At 42.2% G+C, this 22,378-nt stretch overlaps 2 protein-coding genes and 1 long non-coding RNA gene across 3 annotated transcripts; 1 reads left to right on the plus strand and 2 right to left on the minus strand.

Annotated features, from left to right (window-relative positions):
- Positions 1 to 6,178: 6,178 nt before the first annotated feature.
- On the minus strand, positions 6,179 to 10,684 carry LOC146968367 (uncharacterized). Its single transcript, XR_015034210.1, has 3 exons — positions 10,588 to 10,684; positions 9,014 to 9,085; positions 6,179 to 6,983 (listed from the first exon to the last, which is right to left on the minus strand). It is a non-coding gene; the product is annotated as an uncharacterized LOC146968367 (long non-coding RNA).
- A 1,615-nt stretch (positions 10,685 to 12,299) lies between these two features.
- LOC146968368 (uncharacterized) lies at positions 12,300 to 22,048 on the minus strand. The gene is made up of 4 exons (XM_085759136.1): positions 21,744 to 22,048; positions 21,570 to 21,707; positions 13,288 to 13,377; positions 12,300 to 12,558 (listed from the first exon to the last, which is right to left on the minus strand). Exons 1-4 carry the CDS (start codon positions 21,952 to 21,954, stop codon positions 12,482 to 12,484), a joined length of 516 nt encoding a protein of 171 aa, XP_085615262.1. The 5' UTR covers positions 21,955 to 22,048; the 3' UTR covers positions 12,300 to 12,481.
- LOC146968369 (uncharacterized) lies at positions 13,982 to 15,642 on the plus strand. Its single transcript, XM_085760335.1, has 2 exons — positions 13,982 to 15,375; positions 15,510 to 15,642. The coding sequence occupies exons 1-2, from the start codon at positions 14,081 to 14,083 to the stop codon at positions 15,640 to 15,642; spliced, it is 1,428 nt and encodes a 475-aa protein (XP_085616461.1). The 5' UTR covers positions 13,982 to 14,080.
- Positions 22,049 to 22,378: the final 330 nt, after the last annotated feature.

Raw genomic sequence — 22,378 nt, forward strand, 5'->3', positions numbered from 1 at the left:
TGAATGGGAGTCAAAATTTTATTTCGTGATCCGATTGAATTGTGCCATGAGAAAAAAATATGACTCTCTACCTGTTTAAAACATCACGTTTCATGCCGAGAAATCAGCAGTTTATCGTAAAACGGCAACGGAAGAATGTATTTTGTGTGAAGACGCTCTGCGGATACAGATCTGTGTCCCACAAAAAATACGCCACCAACTGACACGGGAAAGGAAGGACGCCATGTGGTGACGTCACCTACGCCACCTGTAGTCTTTCTGGTTACGGATTCTTCTGAATTGTATTTTACAATAGTTTTACAACAAACTGCTGATTTCTCTTCATGAACCGTGATGTTTTAAACAGGTAGAGGTCATATTTTTTTCTCATGGCACAATTTAATCGGAATAATAAATATAATAAATCGAAATAAAACTTTGACTCCCGTTCACTTACATGGAGACTTTTTCCGAGTTGAGGTCCCATGGTGACGTTACTTCCTGCTTCCGCATAGGCTCTCTATAACTCTCACCTGTAACCTGTGACCTCTGAGTAACAGCCAATCAGAGTCTCAGGTTTCCTCTTCAGTGTTTCTCCTCTGGATCCATCAGTTTGTTGTGGAGCTGAGTTCAATCTGGACTGAGACACTTTGAGACAGGACAGTTTGTCAGTTTAACAGCAGAGACCATCAACATTTAATCATGTAGCAAAAAACTTTGTTCATCTTATAGTTATGGTGTTGAGGTTTGAATCTTTTCTCTCATGTGAACTATAGAGGAACATGAGTCTGTAACAGGAGACAGGAAGTCAGTAAAACTACTGTTAGATAATTAGTTACAAAATATTCACACATAAAACAAAGATTCAATAGAGATTACATTAAACAACATTATGTTGTTGAGTTAGAGTTTAAATGAAACTCTATTAACACTTACACATTGATGTGCAGGTAAAAGTTAGTATCTAACCATGTGATGTTTAAAAAGGATGAAATGTGCTAAGCTAAAACAAACACACACAAAAAAGACTAAACTGAACCGAACCAACTTAATGTACAAATATTATTTGTGTAAAGATGTAAATAATAATGAGGAGGACATTGTAAAAATATTGTTGAGTGGACTCAAACAGACCTCCATGTTCCTGCAGCTTTTCATATAGTGAAGCTTTATTCTCATGTTGTGATTTACATCATGTAACTTATGTGATATTAAGCAACTTTGCACTTTTGTTATAGGGGAAATGTTTCATGATTTCAATTCTAAAGTCTATTTTTCTATTGAACAGTCATTGAGTCACCTCTGATGACCAGCAATAAAGTCTTTCAGTTTAATTATCTCTGGTTTCTTTTCTGTAGAAGTGAATCTAAACCTGTTGAGTAAACTGAGCGGTTGAAACATGACTCAACCCGCCCTCCAGGGATCAACCACACCTGAGCTGCACAAACATGTTTAATCATAGATTATCCCCTACAGATCTGGTCTCTCAGGCATTTTTTGAACACAACAAGCTCAAGGTTCAGCTGCAGTGTGAGGTCGGACAGGTCAGACTGCTACAGGTTTGATAGACATGTTTACTGACCTTTTACAGGAACATCTTATCAAGGGAACTATAAACAAAACTGCCTTGTGTCAAGGTGACATGGATCATTAACAGACATCCTGGTTCATAGCTGCTCCCGCCCCTCTGGTTTTATCTGAATGAGGAACCTGTTCAAACAAAGAGCTGCATTATTCCTCATTCACATGTTGCAGAAACTCTTCACTGCAGCAGTTTTTGAGCCGAGTGTGTGAGAATAAGATTTACCTTAAAATCTAAAACCTGTCCAGTCTGCAAATGCTTAACCAGGAGGCTCCAGCTGCACAGTGACTTTATGCTATAGATCTAAACATAACCAAGACTTCAAGCAGTGAACCAGATAGACTGCATGCTGTCTTCTCTCACTGTTTGACTAATCTACATGTTGCATTCATGTGCAAACAAGACTGCACGAAATGTTTGCACAAGATGGGTGCGCTATCGTTTGCAACAGCTCTCTGCCCCTCCCGTTCCCCACACTGAGTTAGGGAGTTGTTTACCAGAGCAGAACTGAGTCAGCTGAAGTTCATAAATGTAGCTGTAAAAAACTAAACTCAACAAAAAAAAACTGCAACCACAGCAGTTAAAGCAGCATAAATTAAGTCTGAAGTCTGCGCCAGAGTCCAGGTTCAGATCTGAGCTGACACTTCAGTCTTTTTAACCAGCTCATAAGCTCCAGCTGCACGGTGACTTTATGCTCTGACATCCTGATGATAGATCTAACATAACCAGGACTACAGGCAGTGAACCAGACTAGAATTCATGAACCATGCAGTCTGTTTCTGACTAATCTAAATCATGCATTCATGTGCCTGTGCAGACAAGAGCGCACAAAATGGTTGCACACTGCACAGGATGGGTGTTGTCGTTTGCAGCAGCTTTCTGCCCCCCTCCCCCACACTCTCTGAGTGAGGGAGTTGTTTACCAGAGCAGAACTGAGGCCGCTCAAGTTTAAAATTTAGCTGTAAAAAAAAAAACAAGTTTCCTGCAAAGGACAAATGAAGCTGAACATTAACCAGCTCATAAACCAGGAGCTCCAGCTGCATGGTGACTCTGTGCTCTGACGTCCAATGATAGATCTAACACAACCAAGACTACAGACACTACACCACAATCTAAATGATTCATTCATGTGCCTGTGCAGACAAGAGCGCACAAAATGGTTGCACAGGGTGGGCGAGTTGTCGTTTGCAGCAGCTCTCTGCCCGCCTCCCCTCCCCCACTCTCAGTCTGAATGAGGAAGTTTTTTACCAGAGCAGAACTGAGGCAGTTATTGTTCAAAATGTAGCTGTAAAAAATTGAAACCAAAAAAGAAACCTACAACCACAGCAGTTATAAATTAAGTCTGAAGTCTGTGTCAGAGTCCAGGTTCAGATCTGAGCTGACACTTCAGTCTTTATAACATTAACCAGCTGAATAAACCAGGAGGCTTCAGCTGCACAGTGACTTTGTGCTCTGCAACGCTGATTATATATGAGTATAACACTTATTTATGAGAGTTTATAAACAGTAAACTTGATGCAGCACATGCTCTCTCTCTCTCTCTGACTGCAACTCTGTTTCTAATAACTGCTAGTCATGTGTTGCTGTGCAGAGAGAGATCACCAAAAATGGTTTCGCAACTGCAGAGTAGATATGTTGTGGTTTAAAAAAAGCTCTCTACAGCTCCTCCCCCTCTATCTCACTCAGTAAGGATGTGGTTGTACTGAGAAAAGCGACTCTCTCTTTAACTACTTATTTGGCCTCATTTACTTCATGGTATAGAAGCAGAGGGCTGATGGGCTATTGGCCTGAGTCTCTGTCATTGTAGAAGAGTAATAATTCAGACTAAAAGAAACTGCAGTCTATAATAGAAAATATGACTAGAATGTGGTGGAGGCGGATGGATAACATGACTATCAGTGTGTCCTTTGTCTGGATGAGTCACATGGAGATACCATGAGGCATATTTCCCCTCTAGGTCACCACATCTAACAACATAATGAAACAAATACAGACCATGACTGTATAAGGGAGGAAGACATGTGTCATTAGGCGGGTTTCCACTGCAGGAACTTCGGGGTAATTTTACGGGGCCAGCCCCGTTGGTGCGTGTTTCCACTGCAGGAACCTCCGCCACAGGGCCATTTACAGGAACTTTTACGGGGGCCAACGGAGTACCTACTCCAGGGTAGGTACTCCGTTCGGCCCTGAAAAGCTCCTGGATGGGGCTCGAGGTTAACCCGGCACTGATTGGCTAAAGCTAGAGCAGGCTCTGACGCTACCAGAAAGCACCAAAACAACCGGCATTTTTAAAAGGGGGAGCAGAAGGGGAGCATTAGCCTAGCAGACACCGCTGTAAACAACAAGAAAACAGCAGGAAGATGTACACAAATGGACCGACGGTGAGGTGCAGACATTGATTGCAGTCTACGGCACCGAGGAGATTCAGAGGGGGTTTGAGTCATCGCGGCGAAATGAAAATATCAGCGCACCTCGACACACTGGGGATCCATCACGCCGCAAAACAATGCCGTGAAAAGTAAAAAAAAAAAAAAAAAAAACTCAAGCAGGATTACAATCAACCGCCATGTGCACAAACACACAAACCAGAAATGCGGCTGCCGCCTCAGCTCCTTCCATCCTTCTTCTTCGTTGTTGTTATGATTTTTGTGCATGTGCTTGTGACCTGCCTGGGTGACGTCACGGTCAAAACTGTCGCACAGCGATTAAGCGGCGATCGAAACTCATGACGTCACCGCGGGGTCCGACTCTGCAGTGGAAACACGGCCACTGAGAGGGCCGAGTGAGAGGACGGTTCCTGTAGAAGTTCCTACCCCCTCCCTTTACCAGGAACTCCTGCAGTGGAAACACGGCTATTGAAAATTCCCCCAGTCCTCTGTCTTATAGAAGCTGTCCTCCCCCTCTCAGGTGTTGATGGGTTTTGTAGTGGGTCCCGGGGCCCACAGGTGGTTTTTGAGTGGGTCGCTGGAAAATTTAGTCAACGTCACAAAAAGTTTTTAGAGATGCAGTGTTGAGATCAAAATCCTGTTTGTCGGTTGGCACTGTACGGCTGTGATAAACAGACAAATTCATGTATTTTCAAAACAAAGAAATTCAAAATTAAACTCCAAAAGACAGACTGATTAAATGCTGGAGGTTAAAGGTCAAGGCTATGTTGACCTCATAAGACAGTGTTGGCCCTGTGAAGACAAAATCTCTTAGATCTCAAAGAAACGTCATGTCTTTCATGTCTTACTCTGTCCATCTCTGGTGGTTAAAGATCAATGGTCAAAGCTCATTACATTCCTAGAAAATCCTTTTTTAGATTATTCACACGGGTATGAGTAACAGTTAGTAAAGGGTTAGCTTCCATGATTCCAAATAAAGAGGAAATAGCCCTCGTGTGAGTGGGGACAATGACCACAACAATGTGACCCCACTTAATCAGAAACATGTGAAGTACATTCAGCAGGGTTTCAGTCCTGTATTCAGTAGTTATAGTCTATATATCAGTGTGTTCAGCAGTTATGGTCCTGTATATCAGTCTGTTCAGCTTTATGGTCCTGTATATCAGTGTGTTCAGCAGTCCTATGTCTTTCATGTCCTGTTGTCAGTGGAACATCGGAACCCTGTTGCCCTTTTGTTCCCTTATTTTAATTATTTATTGTGGAAACAAATGTGGAGTCAAACAAAGAGCTGCTGATGTCTCCTGTCCCTTCGCTGTTTTGAATATAAACAAGCCAGTGATGGTGCAACAAGACTGTCAGGTGAGCAGAGTCTGAGTAATCATCAGGGTTTTATATTATATATCATATCACAAGTCTTTGTTCCTCTTGATTCTCCATCACAGTTTAGTTGGTTTTGAGGAATGTGAACAAGGAAATTTCAGAAAAAGTAGTTCTCACTGTTCTGAAGCTTTGAACAGAACCTCTGATCTAGAAAACTGTAAACATTAGACTAAAGCTGCTATAAGGACCTGGCCTCAGACTGTGGCTGATTGTGATCACTTCCTGTAATTCAACATTTAGCAACAACAGGGAACTTATGGTTCCCGTTTAACTGAAGGAAGTTGCTAAGTATTTCAACTGAAGGAAGTTGATCAGTATTTCAACTCAAGTGGGACAAAAAAAGTTTTCCCCATCTACAAAAAACAGTCAAAATACAGACAGAACTGCAACCTGGACACTCATGAGTTAAGTCTCTGTGAGGCACATTGAGCAGACGTGTTCGTGCCTGTAACCGACCCCTTCATATTTGAATTTAAACAACGCAGCGTGGCATTTGATCTTCTGCCAGACCACAATGTTAGTTTTGGCTATCTGCCACATGTCCTCAGAGAGCCTGGTGCTCTTTACCCTCCCCCTCATTCTTTGTGTGGTTTGGTGCCATCTCATATCCTGGTCCGCCTCAGGACTTGGCCGTTTGCCAGTGCATGAGAAACAAAACCAGTAACAAATTACAAGAAGATGAAACTTAGAGTGTGAGTGAAGAGTGAAACAGATAGTCGGTAGAGTTTTTGGTATTTTCTCTGGTGTTTTACAGCCTAAAGCAGCAGGGTATAAAACTCTTATGATTAAAGAACGAAAGAGAAGGGAGCGTCCTTCTCTCACAGTAAAACCACAGCCTGAGCAGCAGCAGCTGCCATTTTAGAGAGCACACCAGACAACCACAGAGAGCAGACGACTGAGCATCTGTCCTCTCATATCAAGCTCCTCTTTCATTACCTCAAACTATAAAACGATCCACAACCAATGACTCCTCTTTCTACCTCTATTCCTTCAAATTAAAAGCACCAAAGCAGTCACTCTTCTGACCTTGGTTACAGCTCAATCATGACACTTTTCATCATATTCATGACATGTTATTTATATGTTTACTGGGTGTGGTGTAATAACTATGAAATCCTGTTGTTGAGCTAAAGGCACGCACATCCTGTGTTATGCAGGCAAATGTCAGGGTGTGCCTGTCTCCTGACAGATTTGAATGTCAAATAATATTGAATTATCAGGAGCAGATCTGATTATAACACTGCCTCTGTAGAGCCTTAACTATCACATGCACAGCACAGCACCAAACTGCTAATTTTATATGATTAAACCTTCACACTGGCCTCTAATCCACCATGCACTGATCCTAACAACACAAACATGAACACATGAATCAACGCACAACACACAGAGTCTTTCAACAGCCCAGTTCTCTTTCTCCTTCTCTTTGTCCTCTGTCTTTTTGACCCTGAACTTGTTCCGTCAACACTATATTGTAGATGATTGAAAAGGCTCCAAGCTCTTGTTCTCTTGTTTGCTTTGGTTAAACTGTTACCTTGGAAAAGCTTTGTGAATATTGTTAGGCTCATTGTCCTTTAGTGTTTATTAGTTCAAAGTCGAAACCATGCTGAGCTGCTGTACAGACTGAAGCTCCAGTGCTGCCACCGCCTGGTTGACTGACAACACAACAGAGAGTCAAGTTAAAAGAATGTAAACAACAGGGAAAGCATGAAGTGTGCATCATTATCAAATCATTTATTTCAGATAAAATAGAAATAACACATTTACATTAGAAGAAACACAAAAAGTAACATGCATTGTGTTTGAATTTAGATTTTTTTTCACTGTAGCAAAAGAAAAAACTTCAATGACAACAAATTTACAATCAATATATACACACAGCATCATATCATTTTCTGTGAACTACAGTTGAGTGTCTTTTTGTTGATAATAAACGTGTCTTGATTAGGGATGCAAATTATCGAGTAATTCATTAATCGATAGTTGATAGACCTTATCGATCGATGATCGATTAATTGATAAGCGGCGATTTTCCTGAGAACCTAAATTTTAGGGGAAAATTTAAGATCAACATTCCTTATGGACTTACACTAGTATTTGTTAGTTTATTTTAAGAGCACAGCACAATGAAAATGTTTAAGTAGCACGTTATTGGGACAGAGAGCTCTGAGGTTGAAGTCCTATCATAATGAGATGAGATGAGAGACACCGCTGCGTTTCCATTACAGATTTTTGCAAAATAAAAGCGATATTTCTGAAACTTCGAAAAAGTGCAATTGCCATTTGCGGGTGTTTCCATTGAAAGGTATTTTGCTAATGAGCCGTAATGCGTCTTGCGTTTCTATGGTGACGGCACAGCGATCTCAGCTGCCGACAGCTGTTGCTGTTATTGTTTTTAACATTGACAAAAACAGCGCTTGATTGCTGAAAGGCAAAGCCCGTGTGGCGCTGGCAGCGGCCACAAATAAGGGCGCACTCACACTAGGGCCAGTTGTTCTGTACCGTGCTGAAGCTCTAATGCCCCCTCCTCTGTCCCTCGCTGGCCCGCACTCACACCACCTCCAACCCAAGCCTGCAAGCACGGTTTCCTCCGTTGATACAGAGGGACTATTTATTTACCAACACGGCGGATGTGCGCTTTAACCTGACTGCAGAAAGAACGGAGCCTTTTAAACACCAGCGGTGATGAGGCGCTGACAACAATATAGGTGGTTGTGTCCACACACCCGTACTTGGTTTATGTGACTTAAGGTGACATGTCGGCGCAGGAGGGAGTGGGAGTGTGGATGCGAGCCAGTCTCCTTCAACCATGCACGGAAAAGGGGAATGATAGGAAAGGGTTTTCTAATTTAATGAGAAACAATGCCCAGGTCAGCAATGCATGACAATAAATATGTGGTTCATTTGTCCCCTCAAGTTACATAAACCAACACAGCGTGGACACACGCGCTGTTCTCCGCGGCTCCGCAACGAGCGCTTTTTTTTCTTTTTTTAATTAAGCTCCGGTAGCGACCGGCTAAACTACGGAAGGATACTGTAAACCAGCGCGGATCCGGTGTGTTTATCAAAGCTTGGTCGCCGTGCTGAGGCACCGTGGGTTTGAGCTGCGTTCAGGCTGCATTACAACTCCTCAGGCAGCTCCGTGTCGGCGGCTTTTTGACTCGTTACTCACTGGTCGTCTGTGTGTTAGCGATGGTACAGCCTGAGTCCCGTAAAGCTACAACAGGTGTTGTTGTCTCTTTTCACCTCCTCTCCCTCTCTCCCTTGAGTGCTGCAGTGCGCTGCGCTGCACACGTTTACACAGAGATCCGCTACATTATGTCGGCTTTGCTTGTTTACATTTCACAGTAAAACTCCCATTGAAAAGGAACGATTAATTGCAAGTAATTTAATTTAATCGATTAAATTCTTATCGACAATTAATCGATAGTCGATTAATTGTTTGCATCCCTAGTCTTGATCATTACTCCTGTTGCTTCTCTGTTCATTTCAACATTCAAGTTTCCTCAATAAAATGTATAAGTGATTGGTGACATCATAGGGCATCAAACTGTAGTGGGTTTACACTATATATTTTAATTATGAACTTTATTGGGGGGGTCATTCAATTTCAAGTCAAAATGTCAATGTCAATGTCAAAAGTGTTTTTGTGATGGTTTTGTCAGAGAACTGTGTGTTTAAATACCCTGAGGCTGGATGGGAGAAGATGGAGGCCGGCGGCGCTGCAGACTGGGGTGATGGTCCACATCACGGTGATCTGAAGGGGTCACACAATGAGAAACATAAGCAGTGCTTTCTTTGGTCTTAGAGGACAATTCCAGTCATATACACAACCTGTGACTCTACTGTAGTTTACTAGTATTTTAGGTCGAACAGAATGAATCAGTAGATTTTCCTTTTAATGTCTGCCCCTGCATCGCCACGGCAGCGTGTAATAGGAACGGTGGGAACTGAAGCTGTTACTTCAAGAAAGACGACATGTTTGTAGACAGAGCTGTAATAGGGTTAGTTTCCGTAGGAGTAAGAGTTAATCTGGCTGTTTGATCTAGCTGTAAACATAGTGAGCCTTGACTTGACTCCCACGCGAGACTTTATATTACAGCTCCTTTCAGTAAACAAACTCCTTGGTGTATCTTTGAATAGCCATCTGACATAGTTTGTGAAAAAAATGTGTGGTTTTGTGCTACTGCAACTGCTGCAGAACAGGCGACATTAAAAAGAAAACCTTCAGAATCATTCTTTTAGACCTAAAATATTAGGAAACTAGAGCCGCAGGTTGAATTTGCCTGTAAATGTCCTTTAAGTTATTCCATCATAAGTGAAATATTAGTGCTACATGTATTCGTAGTTAATGGTAAAGCAGAAACAAAAAATATAAACACAGAGTCAGATAAAATGATTTAAAGTTCATGTTTTCAAGATATTAATCTGACTGTTTGACCAACAGGAGAGAGAAACGCGACTTCCTGGTTAGATAAAAACAAACATGGCTGCCTCGTAGTGACAGATCCAGTGCATGGCGCCTGTGGACAGTGGTGGACTGGACACACACGATGACAGCTACTACAACCCATACATGTGCCATCTTTACATACACTCAACACTGCCTTGTATAAAATACAGAATAACATTATTTACCATACATTAACACCATACGTACACAGACCCGTTTGCCGAGGCAGTAACAGACAGGACGACGCTCCGACAAAAACCTTCCTACACGTGACTATAACGGTATGACATTCAACATGAATCATAATATAACATGTAAGTCGGCTTTTAAAAACCTGTCATTATGTGCCGCTTTCGCCGCCGGTTAATGGAAAAGCAGTTTCTATCAGCTGACTCGCCGCTAGTCGTTAGCTTCCTGATGCTAACAGCAGCTAAACTGGTAAGTTACCGTTATAAGTTACTGAGGCTCTGACACTCCTCCTACTCCGACCGCTTGGACCACTACTTTTCTCCGTGACCGTGTGGCCAAATGACAAAACAGAACATTTAAGTTACACACCGACTGTTATTAAACACCTGCTATGGTGCCGTGTTGTTGTTGTCACGATGTGTCGCGATCGCCGCCGGTTTGTTACTGTTTTCTCAGCTGACTCGCCGCTAGCCGCTAGCCGTTAGCTTCCGAATGCTAACAGCTTCTAAAACTGCAACTGCAACCGTCTCCTCGGTAACGTCCGACAGTTTAACAACGGCTAAAAAACTTCACAGTAAATTAATTAACGACACAAACCAAACGTCGCTTTTACTCACCGGTGTGTCACCTCTGTTCTTCCCATGGATCCATGGATCTTCCCCTTGTTACCGATGAGCCATGCTGCTATCCAGATACCGTACTGTCCGCCGTGTTGTTGAGCTCGCCGGTGTTTTAAAGTCTCTCTGGTGCTCCTCCTTATTTACTCCGAGAGCAACATGTCGTCGTTGGTACAATGGTTCCTCCCCGTTCCTCTTCAACAGGTCGGTTTGGCGCCACACTGCTCCACCACAGAGTCGTATGCAGCACTCATAACACTGACTAAATACCGATCATTTTTAAAGCATTAAAGCATCGTAATATATATTCGCCGGCTTGATAAGCAATTGATTTTATTTAAACGACTGATTTCCCGAGTGAAAAAAAACAACAACTTGTAAACCGACAAATGAAGTGATAAACTCCACATTGATGCTAAAACCAAAATTGTTAGCTCACCGACATTAGCTCATGACTAAGCAACAGCAACGTTTGCTAACAGATATTTTATGTCCTTAACAAACCAATAGCACTGAGACTGAAAGGTCAAGCTAGTCATTAGCTAAAATTAATTTTCTAAAGTGTAACTTCAGGTCAAACTTAGCTAACACTAGTTAGCTGAGCGCTAAATCAAGGCTAGAGTGAGAAATTAGCTAGCATTAGTTAGCTTGATCATAACTTCAGGCTACAGTTAGAAACTGTTCGCTTTCAACTGTCTGACACAATCTAATTCATAAAGTCATAAAGGCAAAAAACCTTAACATTTAACACCACATTAAATAAGCTAGATTGTTAGCTGCTGCTAACACTACTCACCTACAGTGTCTGTTCAACTTGTGTGACACACAGGAGCTTAACAAGCAGACATGAGAAATGGCACGGTCCACTTTAGGGGTGTGTAGTCCACTTTGGGTCTGAATCTATCTATCTATTGTGATGCTATACTACAACTAATAGCTCACAGACATTAGCTCATGACTCAGCACCAGCGTTTGCTAACAGTAGATCACATATATTTTAAGTCGGTAACAAATTCAATATCTGAGAATGACAGGTTAAGCTACTTGCCAGCTAAAATGAATGAATTTAAACATTTGAACGCTAAATCAACACTGAAGTGAGAAGAACTAGCTCGCATTAGTCAGCTTGACTGTTACTTCAGGCTTACAGGATAGTGTTAGCTTTAGCAACCAGCTAACAGTGGATGTATGATATTTTGTGTTGGTAACAAAACAATAACTTGACAATGGGAATGAAAGTCACGAGCTAATATGAAGAATTATTTAAATAGTAACTTCAGGTTAAATTTAGAAACCATCCGAGCATGAAACCAATGTAAAAATGAGAAACTAGTAGCTAGCATTAGTTAGCTTAACTATAACTCCAGACTAAAGTTATACATTGGAAAACGTTAGCTTTCATCTGTTACTGTCTGACATTCAGAGAAATTCAGCAGGTGAAAAAGTAAACTAAACAACTTATATTGTTAGCTGCTGCTACTGCTACTCACCTACAGTGTCTGTTCAGCTTGTGTGACACAGCCTGAGCTTACAGTAACAAGCAGACATGAGGAATGGTACAGTCCACGTTAGGGGTGTCTGAAATCTATTTATCTAATTATCTTCACGAATGGCGATAAAGAAAAACACAATAAGAGTGTCACATCTGAGAGGATGAAGCATTTATTAGTTTTGCTTGATAAATAATAATTATTAATATAGCCTATAGCTAGTGGCTTAGTTTTATTATGAATCAACTATTAGCTGCAGTAGTTTATTAAATTACATTTCATTTATTAAAACACACACACACTCACACATAATATTGTAAAGCTGCAGGAGCTCCGACACACACAACGTAGGCCTACAGACATTTTATATAAATAAATAATGGGATCAGTTGGTCAGCAGGACGTCAGTGGATGGGCTGGTGAGGAGCTGTGGGGGACAACCTCAGGGACGAGTAGATGACCTCAGGGTCCGGTGGACACTCTGCACACAAACACACAGTTCATTTTATTGGAGGCACATAGGCCCACTACATAGTTTTGTCCTATGTCAATTAGGGCTGGGCCAAAAAATCGATTTTTATATTAATCGCGATTTTTTTCTGGCAATTTTTAAAAATCGATTCTCATATGAGAATCGATTTTTTTTTTAGATTTTTGTTTTTTAAATTAAATTAAATTATTTATTTTTTTTGGGACGACCAATGTTTATTGTACGATCATGTATTCTGTGCCATTACACTCGACAAAGTCAAACCGGCCTGTTGTGTTTGTTTGTTCACAGATATCTATGTGAACAAACGAACACAACAGACAAACTGATGTGATGTGTGTATTGTTTTTTGATATGACATAAATAATATGACTTATGATGTATTGTCAAGTGTTTGGTTCAACCTGCTCTTGTTTAAGGACAGAAAATCACAATAATTGAAATATAAAATCGCAATACTTGGTAAAATCAAATCGCAATAGCCTACTTGTTTAATCAGAATCGCAATTTAAATCGAATCGGGTCCCAAAAATCGTTAGAGAATCGAATCGGCACAAAAGCGTATCGGCCCAGCCCTAATATCAATGCTACAATAGCTTAGCATAATGACTGCAACTGAAATGCATCCATCAGGACCACACAGTCGCATCTAATATCTAATGTGTATGAACTGTGTCTCTACACAGAACCAGAACCCGATGTGGACTGACTGTCGCCTACCTCTCATGCTGTGTGATCTGATGAAGACTTGTCCGTAAGCCACGTCTGTTGTTCTTCTCACCGCTGTGTAAACTGCACCCGGATCGCTTCCTGCAACAGACGGGTCATGTGAATGCAACGGCTGCATAAACTGAAGGTACTTTTACATACAAACAATGCTCACAATACATCACTACTGCATTACCTGTTATTTCTGCTATCACTAGGCAATTGAATCGGGTCAACTGGACTTTTGGCTTTTGTCTTTGAAGACGTTTCACCTCTTATTCAAGTGGCTTCATCAGTTGGTGTCAGAGATGGCAAAGTACCCAGATTCTTACCTGTGTAAAAAATGACTAAGGTAAAAGTGAAAGTAGGCCTATCAAATATCTACTCAAGTAAAAGTAAAAAGTACAGGCTCTGAAATGTACTCAAAAGTATTACTAAAAGTAAAAAGTATTTCTATTGCACGATTCACTGCAAAGCTAATGACCACACAATAATTTATCTGGAATCCATTTCATCAATGTCAAACATGACAACAGTCATTGCTTGAGTGCAGACGCTTCACTCCTTTGCTCTCCGCTTCACTCTCTCTTTTTTTTCCCATTGCAATCTTTTCCTTTTGAAATTTATTTGTATTTTTTCCTGGATACCTACATATCACTGGAAGCCTAATTTATGATAGTTACTGGAGGCTACGACTGTTTTTTAAACTGTTTTACCCTGAGAGTGTGGCTTATCAGCAGCACAACCCGGCACTGTCGTGACCGGGATTGAGGAGCTCAGCTAACAGAAGCTAATTAGCAGCAAGATGCCTCCTTTTTCCACGGAGGACTACCACAAACTGCTCCAGAAGATAGCAGTACTGGAAACAAAAATGCATCGGCTCGAAGTGAACGTGGAGGTAAATGGACAATATGGAAATGATACTACTCTGCCGATATTCCAAAACAGTGAAAGGGAGCAGGCTAACACAAGGCTAACGGGCACAACCAAGGCACGGCCGGAGCCAGGTGTAAATGGGAGTAAATCAAACAGTCCTCCCTGGAACTCTCTTGGTGCTAAGCCAAAGCACCACAAAATACCTCCCTCAAACATGGGAAGACGATTATCAGGCAGAACCCAGCACTCGGAGATGGATTACGACACCGAGTGGCCTGCACTGCCATCACACAGGACTGTCTCCTCAACCCCAAAACCACGGAGAAAACAACCACGGACCAAGGCTACGAGCAAACTGCCCCAAGACACAGGGATTCTACTTGAGAACAGATATGCTCCACTTTCACAGGACCCAGACTCCCCAAAAGAAGGCTCATCTCCCAGGACCAGAGAAAGGTATGAGGCTAAATCTGATGCTAAAGGGCTACAGAGAGAGCTAACCACTGGGCCTCAAACTCTGATAGTGGGTGACGGAGCTGTGTATGACATAAAACGCTTTTGCAGCAAGAACAACACCAAGGTACTGTGTTTTCCCAATGACATGGTGTCTGATGTTTCAAAAAAGATCTTGAAGATTGTTGCTGAGCATCCAACATTGAAATCGCTCATCATACACACAGGAGCCCTTGATGTTGTGAAGCAACAATCAGAGCTATTAAAACGAGACTTCATGGAACTGATAAACAAAGTTCAGTGTTTGAATACTGAGGTGTTTTTCAGTGGACCTCTGCCAACAGTTCGGCGAGGAGATGAGAGATTCAGCAGGCTGATGATGCTAAACAGATGGCTTAAAGATACATGTACTGCTCAATCACTGAACTTTATTGACAATTTCAACATCTTTTGGGAACGCAGGCACCTCTTTAAGGCAGATGGATTTAGCCTTAACAAGTCAGGAGTACAGCTGCTAAGTGCCAACATCTTTTACTTTTTGCGTCAGGCACCAGCAGTCCCTGTCAAGGACAAGAGACAAAACAATCCAAAACAGCAGATAAGACGGCACTCTGGTGAGGGCGCTGAGATAAGGATTGACAACGGAGGACAGCAGACTCAGAAAGAACCTGCAACGTCATCATCTGCACCCCAGCAACTGGATTATCCACCAGCCCCAACAACGTCATCACCTGCACCCCAACAAGTGGATCATCCACCAGCCCCAACAACGTCATCATCTTCACCCCAACAAGTGGATCATCCACCAGCCCCAACAACGTCATCACCTGCACCCCAACAAGTGGATCATCCACCAGCCCCAACAACGTCATCATCTGCACCCCAACAAGTGGATCATCCACCAGCCCCATCAACACAACACAAGGAGTCTCCCTTAGCCCCAAAAGCCCCAAAGGGGGAGTCTCCCCCGGCCCCAACAGGAGACTCCCAACATTCAACCCCCCGAACCCCATCCAGCCCCCAACTCTCTTCATCTAGTCCTGACTCCCCATTTCTGGATTTCCCTGACAGGATGAAGAGCTTTCTCACTAGTGGAATCCAACTAACACCACGCCAGGGTCTCATATTTTCCCCAATTAACCCCCCACATCGTCCACCCCCTCGCATTCCACCACGTCAGAAACAACCCTCGACCAAAAGTCACCGAGCCCCCCCACTTCCTCTGAATCATCATATCATTGAATCTGAATGATATGTGCCGGGTCCAGGCTGCAATACTGATATCAAGAATGTTCTTTCCCAGGAAAAGTCAGGGCCCTATGGAGTTCAGGCAGCTTTCTCAATCCCTGTGGTGACGGGTAACAGAAAAGTGATCAAACTGGTGAGAAATAAAAAGGGTTCAATTAAATCTACCAATCTAGTGAGTATAGCTTGTCAACCTCGAAACTCACCAGTGTCTCCTGTTATCTCCACAAGGTTAGCTCTACTTAATATCAGATCACTAGCCAACAAATCCTTGTTAGTAAATGACATCATTATGACCTATAATCTAGACTTCTTACTTCTTAGTGAAACATGGCTGACTGAATGTAGCTGTGCTACCATTCTCAATGAGGCTGCACCAACAAATTTCAGTTTTATGAATAAGTGTCGAAGTGGTAAGAAAGGCGGGGGAGTTGCTGCCATTTTTAAATCTGTATTTCAGTGCAAGGAAACTATATTTGGTGATTTTAGCTCTTTTGAATATCTATGTTTTTTAGTAAAGGGTGATCCAAAAGTTCTCTTCCTAATTATTTACAGACCACCAAGATACCCAGGAAAATTCTTTGATGAGTTTGCCGAACTGCTGTCAGTTATCTGCACTGACTACAACTTTTTTATCATAACAGGGGATTTTAACATTCACATAGACAATAACATGGACACAAATGCCAAAGAACTATGCTCTCTTCTTGACACTTTTGGCCTCTCCCAACATGTGAAAGGGCCCACACACACCCGAGGCCACACTCTGGATCTGGTTATCTGTAGAGGTGTTGACATTACATCTGTTGATATCAAGGACTTGGCTCTTTCTGATCATTTCTGTGTGTTCTTTGACTTACAGATAACTCCGGACATGCAGTTACCCTCTGTATCTGTTAGGAAAAGGTTCATAAATGAGAATACCAGTGTTAAGTTTATGGAGGCTATAGTCATGTCACCAACTGTGAGTGCAGAGACAGTTGATGAACTCCTGGATAATTTCAACTGCAAAATCTCAAATGTCATTGATACCATTGCACCTATTAAAACTAAGATGACCTTGGCCAGACAGAGAACACCATGGAGGAACACTTTGATGGTAAAGGCTCTGAAAACAGAATGCAGGAAAGCTGAGCGTAAATGGAGAAAAACTAAACTTCAAATCCACCATGACCTCTACAAACAAAGTCTTTGTAATTTTAACCATGGGCTATTCAAGGCTAGACAGCAACACTTTACTGAAATGATTAATAAGAATATCAACAACACTCGTGCTCTGTTTGCTATGGTTAATAAGCTTACAACCCCCCAAAAGAGATAGTTTCAGAACTCTTTTCCACAGAAAAATGCAATGAATTTGCTTACTTCTTCAATGAAAAAATCAAATCCATAAGGCTAAATATCAACACAAATCAGCAAAATAATACAATGATGCAATCCCTAAAATCACCTAGGAATAAATCAACTGTAATGTCAGAGTTTAATACAGTTGACCAAAAAACCTTAGAAGAAACAGTTCAGCATCTTAAAACATCGACATGTTGTCTTGACACAATACCATCTGACTTTTTTAAAACTATTATAAGCTCTGTCCAAACAGATCTGCAGCAAATAATAAATTGCTCACTTCAATCAGGCACGTTTCCTAAACCCCTGAAAGTAGCTGCCATCAAGCCGCTCTTAAAAAAGAGAACATTGGATACTACCATTTTAACCAATTACAGACCCATCTCAAATCTTCCCTTTATAGCCAAGATCGTTGAGAAAGTGGTTTTTAATCAACTCAGCAACTTCGTAAACTCCAGTGGACTCTTTGACAAATTTCAATCAGGCTTCCGACCTCACCACAGTACAGAAACAGCTCTTATTAGGGTGTTAAATGACATAAGGTTGAACACTGACTCAGGCAAGGTGTCAGTTCTGGTCATGTTGGATCTCAGTGCTGCGTTTGACACTGTGGATCACAGTATACTGCTGGACAGGTTGGAAACCTGGGCAGGACTCAGCGGGACAGTCCTAAAATGGTTCAGGTCCTACTTAGAGGAACGGAGTTATTTTGTGACCATTGGTAGTTATCAATCCGATCGAGTGGCTATGACGTGTGGAGTTCCTCAGGGGTCAGTCCTTGGACCCCTTCTGTTTAACATGTATATGCTGCCTTTGGGTCAAATTCTACAGAACTCTAATGTCAACTATCATAGTTATGCAGATGACACACAGATATATCTTGCACTGTCTCCAGATGACTGCAGTCCAATAGAGTCATTATGTCACTGTTTAGAGCAAGTCAAAAATTGGATGAGCCAAAATTTCCTTCAGTTAAATCAAGAAAAAACTGAGGTCATTGTTTTTGGAAATAAAGAGAAGAGGGTTGCTGTCAGTAAACACCTTGAGTCACTGTCTTTAGAAACTAAAGACCAAGTCCGAAACCTTGGCGTGCTGATAGACTCAGATCTGACCTTCAACAGCCATATCAAATCAGTTACCAAATCAGCCTTTTATCAACTGAAGAACATATCCAGAATTAAGGGTTTTATGTCCCAAACTGATCAGGAGAAGCTGATTCATGCTTTTATCTCCAGTAGACTTGACTACTGTAACGGTCTTCTGACTGGTCTCCCCCAAAAAAGTATCAAACAGCTGCAGCTCATTCAGAACGCTGCAGCTCGAGTTTTAACCAGAACAAAGAGATCAGATCACATCACCCCGGTTCTTAAGACCTTACACTGGCTCCCAGTCAGCTACAGAATAGATTTTAAAGTTCTGCTCCTGGTTTACAAATCACTGAATGGTTTAGGTCCAGAATACATGAAAGACATGTTAGTAGAGTATAAACCCAGTAGAGCTCTGAGATCTACTGACTCAGGTCAGATAGTGGAGCTCAGAGTTCAGACCAGACATGGTGAAGCAGCATTTAGCTGTTATGCTGCTCACAAGTGGAACAAACTACCAGCAGAACTGAGATCAGCCCCAACTGTGAGCACTTTTAAATCCAGGTTAAAAACATTTCTCTTTTCATGTGCTTATAGCTGAGAACTTTAAACTTATCTATTTTTTTTTTCTTTTACTTTTATTTGCTCTTGCTTTTAACTCTGTTTTTAGTGTTTTGTTTGTTTTTATTCTGTCTTATGCTTCTTTTTTTTAATGTTTTGTCTTTATGTAAAGCACATTGAGTTGCCTTGGTATGAAATGCGCTATATAAATAAAGATGCCTTGCCTTGCCTTGCCTTGCCTTGCCTATTGTTTGAACAAACATTACGTTTACCTGCCAGACACAAGATGTATCCTAAAGTACTTCGCTATAGTCAATTGTAGGCATTTGTATTGTACAAATGAGAAAAAAGAGAGTAAGACGACCTGGCGGCGTGATATGACGACCCCAACCCCGCTGAGGAGGAATTACTGTATGAAGACTCAGCTTGAGTCAAGCTGTAATTTTATTTTGCCATAAATGTATTTTGCCGCGGAAACCCTGATATGTATATAAAAAAAAGTAACAAGCCTTTTTGGGAAATGTAAGGAGTAGAAAGTACCAATATTTGCGTTATAAATGTACTAAGTAAAAGTAAAAAGTTGTCAGAAAAATGAATACTTCTAAAAGTACTTGCCATCACTGGTTGGTGTAGACTAGACTGGCTGACTCAGGTATTTCTCATTCTCGCCAGTCTAGTCTACACGAACTGATGAAGTCACTTGGATAAGAGGTGAAACGTCTACAAAGACAAAAGACAAAAGTCCAGTTGACCTGATTCAATTGCCTAGAGATGCCTTTATGAGTTGTATTTAGCAGGTTGCCCTCGCTGTTTTAAACCATAATTTACAAGTCAGTGTCCAGTGGCTACGGACTTCAGGAGTTGGTGGTGGAGAACAAACATGGAGCTAAAAGAGAGCGAATGTTTGCTGGTGAGGAGGCTGCAGCTAGAGTCGTTAGCTTGTTGATCTACACCATACATGGGCATTTTACGGCCCGCGGGCCAGACCCGGCCTGCATGCCGTCTCAATCCGGCCCGTGAGCCGAACTGCTATTATGACCCGATTGCTTTTATTACGTTGATGCACACTAATCAGCTGTTTGAAACAGTGACAGCCCTGTTAGAACAGGAGCCTGCACATCGCAGACAGAAAGTAACCTCCTCCAGGTAGAAGACAGACGGCTGCTCAGTCTCTTTCTCTGTCGGACACCGGAGCTCCGACGGAGGAGGGAGAGCAGCCGCTCTGCTGCAGGTTTTCTCCACAGCGGAGTTTCTGACCACCGGGACCCTGTCAGCGGTAGCCTAGACCGCGGGACCGGGCCGGTGTTTCACAACCCTCCGTCAGCCGAATCATAACTGCTGACGGTTACAAAGCCCCATCACGGCACCTAATTATTATTTCCCAAACACTAAGGTTTAGCAAACTGTGATAAAAGAGTATTTTATGAGATCGCTGGGTTTTCTGACGTGATCGACCATATGACTGATTGTAGCCACGTGCGTCTGAAGCCTCCATCCACCAATGGCTACGCTTGTAATCAAATCAGTCTTTTTTTTTCATGTTGATGCTGTTAGGCAGCAGCAAAGGAGTATTGTGTTTCTTCATAAATAAAAGGTTATCTACATACAAATAGAACAGTCTCACTGAATCAGAACTGAAAAGGATCTGAGTGCTTAATTGTAGCCTAATATTCAGGTGTCTGTGAACATTATTAATTGGTGCAGTCATTTATGGTCAGTAAGTTTTGATAAAACAATCTGCCTTGAGTCCATATTTATATCACAATACAGCATGTTTCTTCAGTGATCTGTGATGGATATAAGTTGAAAATGCGATTACATGGATTGTGGGCTGTCAGCCTATTGTAATGCAATCATTTCCTCCAAATATATAGTTATATAGGCTAATATATAATTATATATAATTCAGCAATAAATATTTGATGTTTCAATTTGATTTCGAATCGTGTGGCCCTTCACTCACTTTATCGGAGTCAGTGTGGCCCTCTGGAAAAAATAATTGCCCACCCCTGGTCTACACACTGTCCCTCAGCATCAACGTACACTTAAAATTTCAACGAAGTTTCAGCTTCAGTTTGACTTTTGACCCCCAGTTGTCGTTGTTGTTGTTGTACATACCTGTGGTCCAGTCCGCCTCATCACTGACGGCTGCTGTCGACACCGGAGCTGCTTCACTCTCTGCAGAAAGAAATACAAAACATCTCACCTGAAGGTTTCACTTTAGGTTTTCTCAACTTGGTCCTCAGTTGTCATACGGACAGTGATGAACCTACTTTAATCGTTAGTTACCATGGTAACTATAAAAACAGCCGTGGTTGTGGTTTGGGTTTAGGAAGCGACTGTCGTCTTGGATAAAATTCAGTAAGATTCAGGCAGATTCAGATAATCAATCAGTAGCCTAACCCCTTCTTACTGCCACTTATGGTTTACAGCCGTCCCCTGAACGTCTCGCTGCCAGGCTTTGTGGTTGTTATTGCAAACAAAGTTGGAAATGTGTGAAAAAGGACCAAACACTTTGCAAGAGCAACGTGCAAAGATGTTGAGAGTCAGAGCTGCAGGTAGAGACACGTGGAGGAAACAGGAAACTGAGGGGGAGGCAGATATCATGTTCATCTATTGACACTTTGACCACCAACTACAACGGTTGTGTCCTTTAGGCCTAGTTCTTGTTGAGGCGATGATTAATGGTTTTCAACAGCATCTTAACAGAAGTTCTGTGCGTCCTACCTTCAGGTTTCCTCCGGACACATCGTCTCACCAGCAGAACCAGTAGAACCAGAACAACCAGACCACAGACGGACGCAGAGACGAAGATGATAGATGTTGTGATGGAGGCTGATGGAAGAGCGGTGGTGGAGGGCATCTCTGGAGAAGATACAGAAATGATTTGGGCCTCCTGACCTGTGACAGTGACCCAGCTGGGTGGAGACCCTCCATGGCCTGTGATGTCACAGCTGTAGAGGCCTTCATCAGACTTGGTAACATGGTGGATGGTCATGTGACGTGTAGGCTCAGTCCTGATGAGGGAGCCATCTTTATAGAAAGCAGCTGGGGGGTTGGAGGGAGGGGTCTCCTTTGATTGACAGCTCAGAGTGACATCATGTCCCTCCATCACAGGGAGGACAGGACTCTGCAGGATCACTGGTCCACCTCAACACAGAGACAAAGTACAGCAGTTGATCCATGATCCATCCTACTTCCAACAGCTGAAATACACTGGGAACGGTCGCGACGCGAAACGTGAGTCGCGCGACACCCGCAGCAGCTCGCGCCCATTCAGTCAATGGAAGCTCCTCCACCGGCCATGTGAGCAACGCGCACTCCAGCGGCCGTCGCGCGGCGTTTCTCTTCTTTTTCGCGCCAAGTCTATTTTATTTCCTCGTGGCCCTCCAACAGGTAGAAAACTACAGAGATTTGTGTATAAAACCAATATATTACGTTTAAAAGTGATTAAAATAAATGTCTCATGTACCAGAGGCAAAGCCAGTAGCAGTGCAACATTATGGGGTTTGCTTTTTTTACATTGTGGATCCACG

The sequence above is a fragment of the Trachurus japonicus genome, chromosome 18, assembly GCF_045865225.1.
Source record: "Trachurus japonicus isolate A0001 chromosome 18, Traja_1.0".
NCBI classification, from domain to species: Eukaryota; Metazoa; Chordata; class Actinopteri; order Carangiformes; family Carangidae; genus Trachurus; species Trachurus japonicus.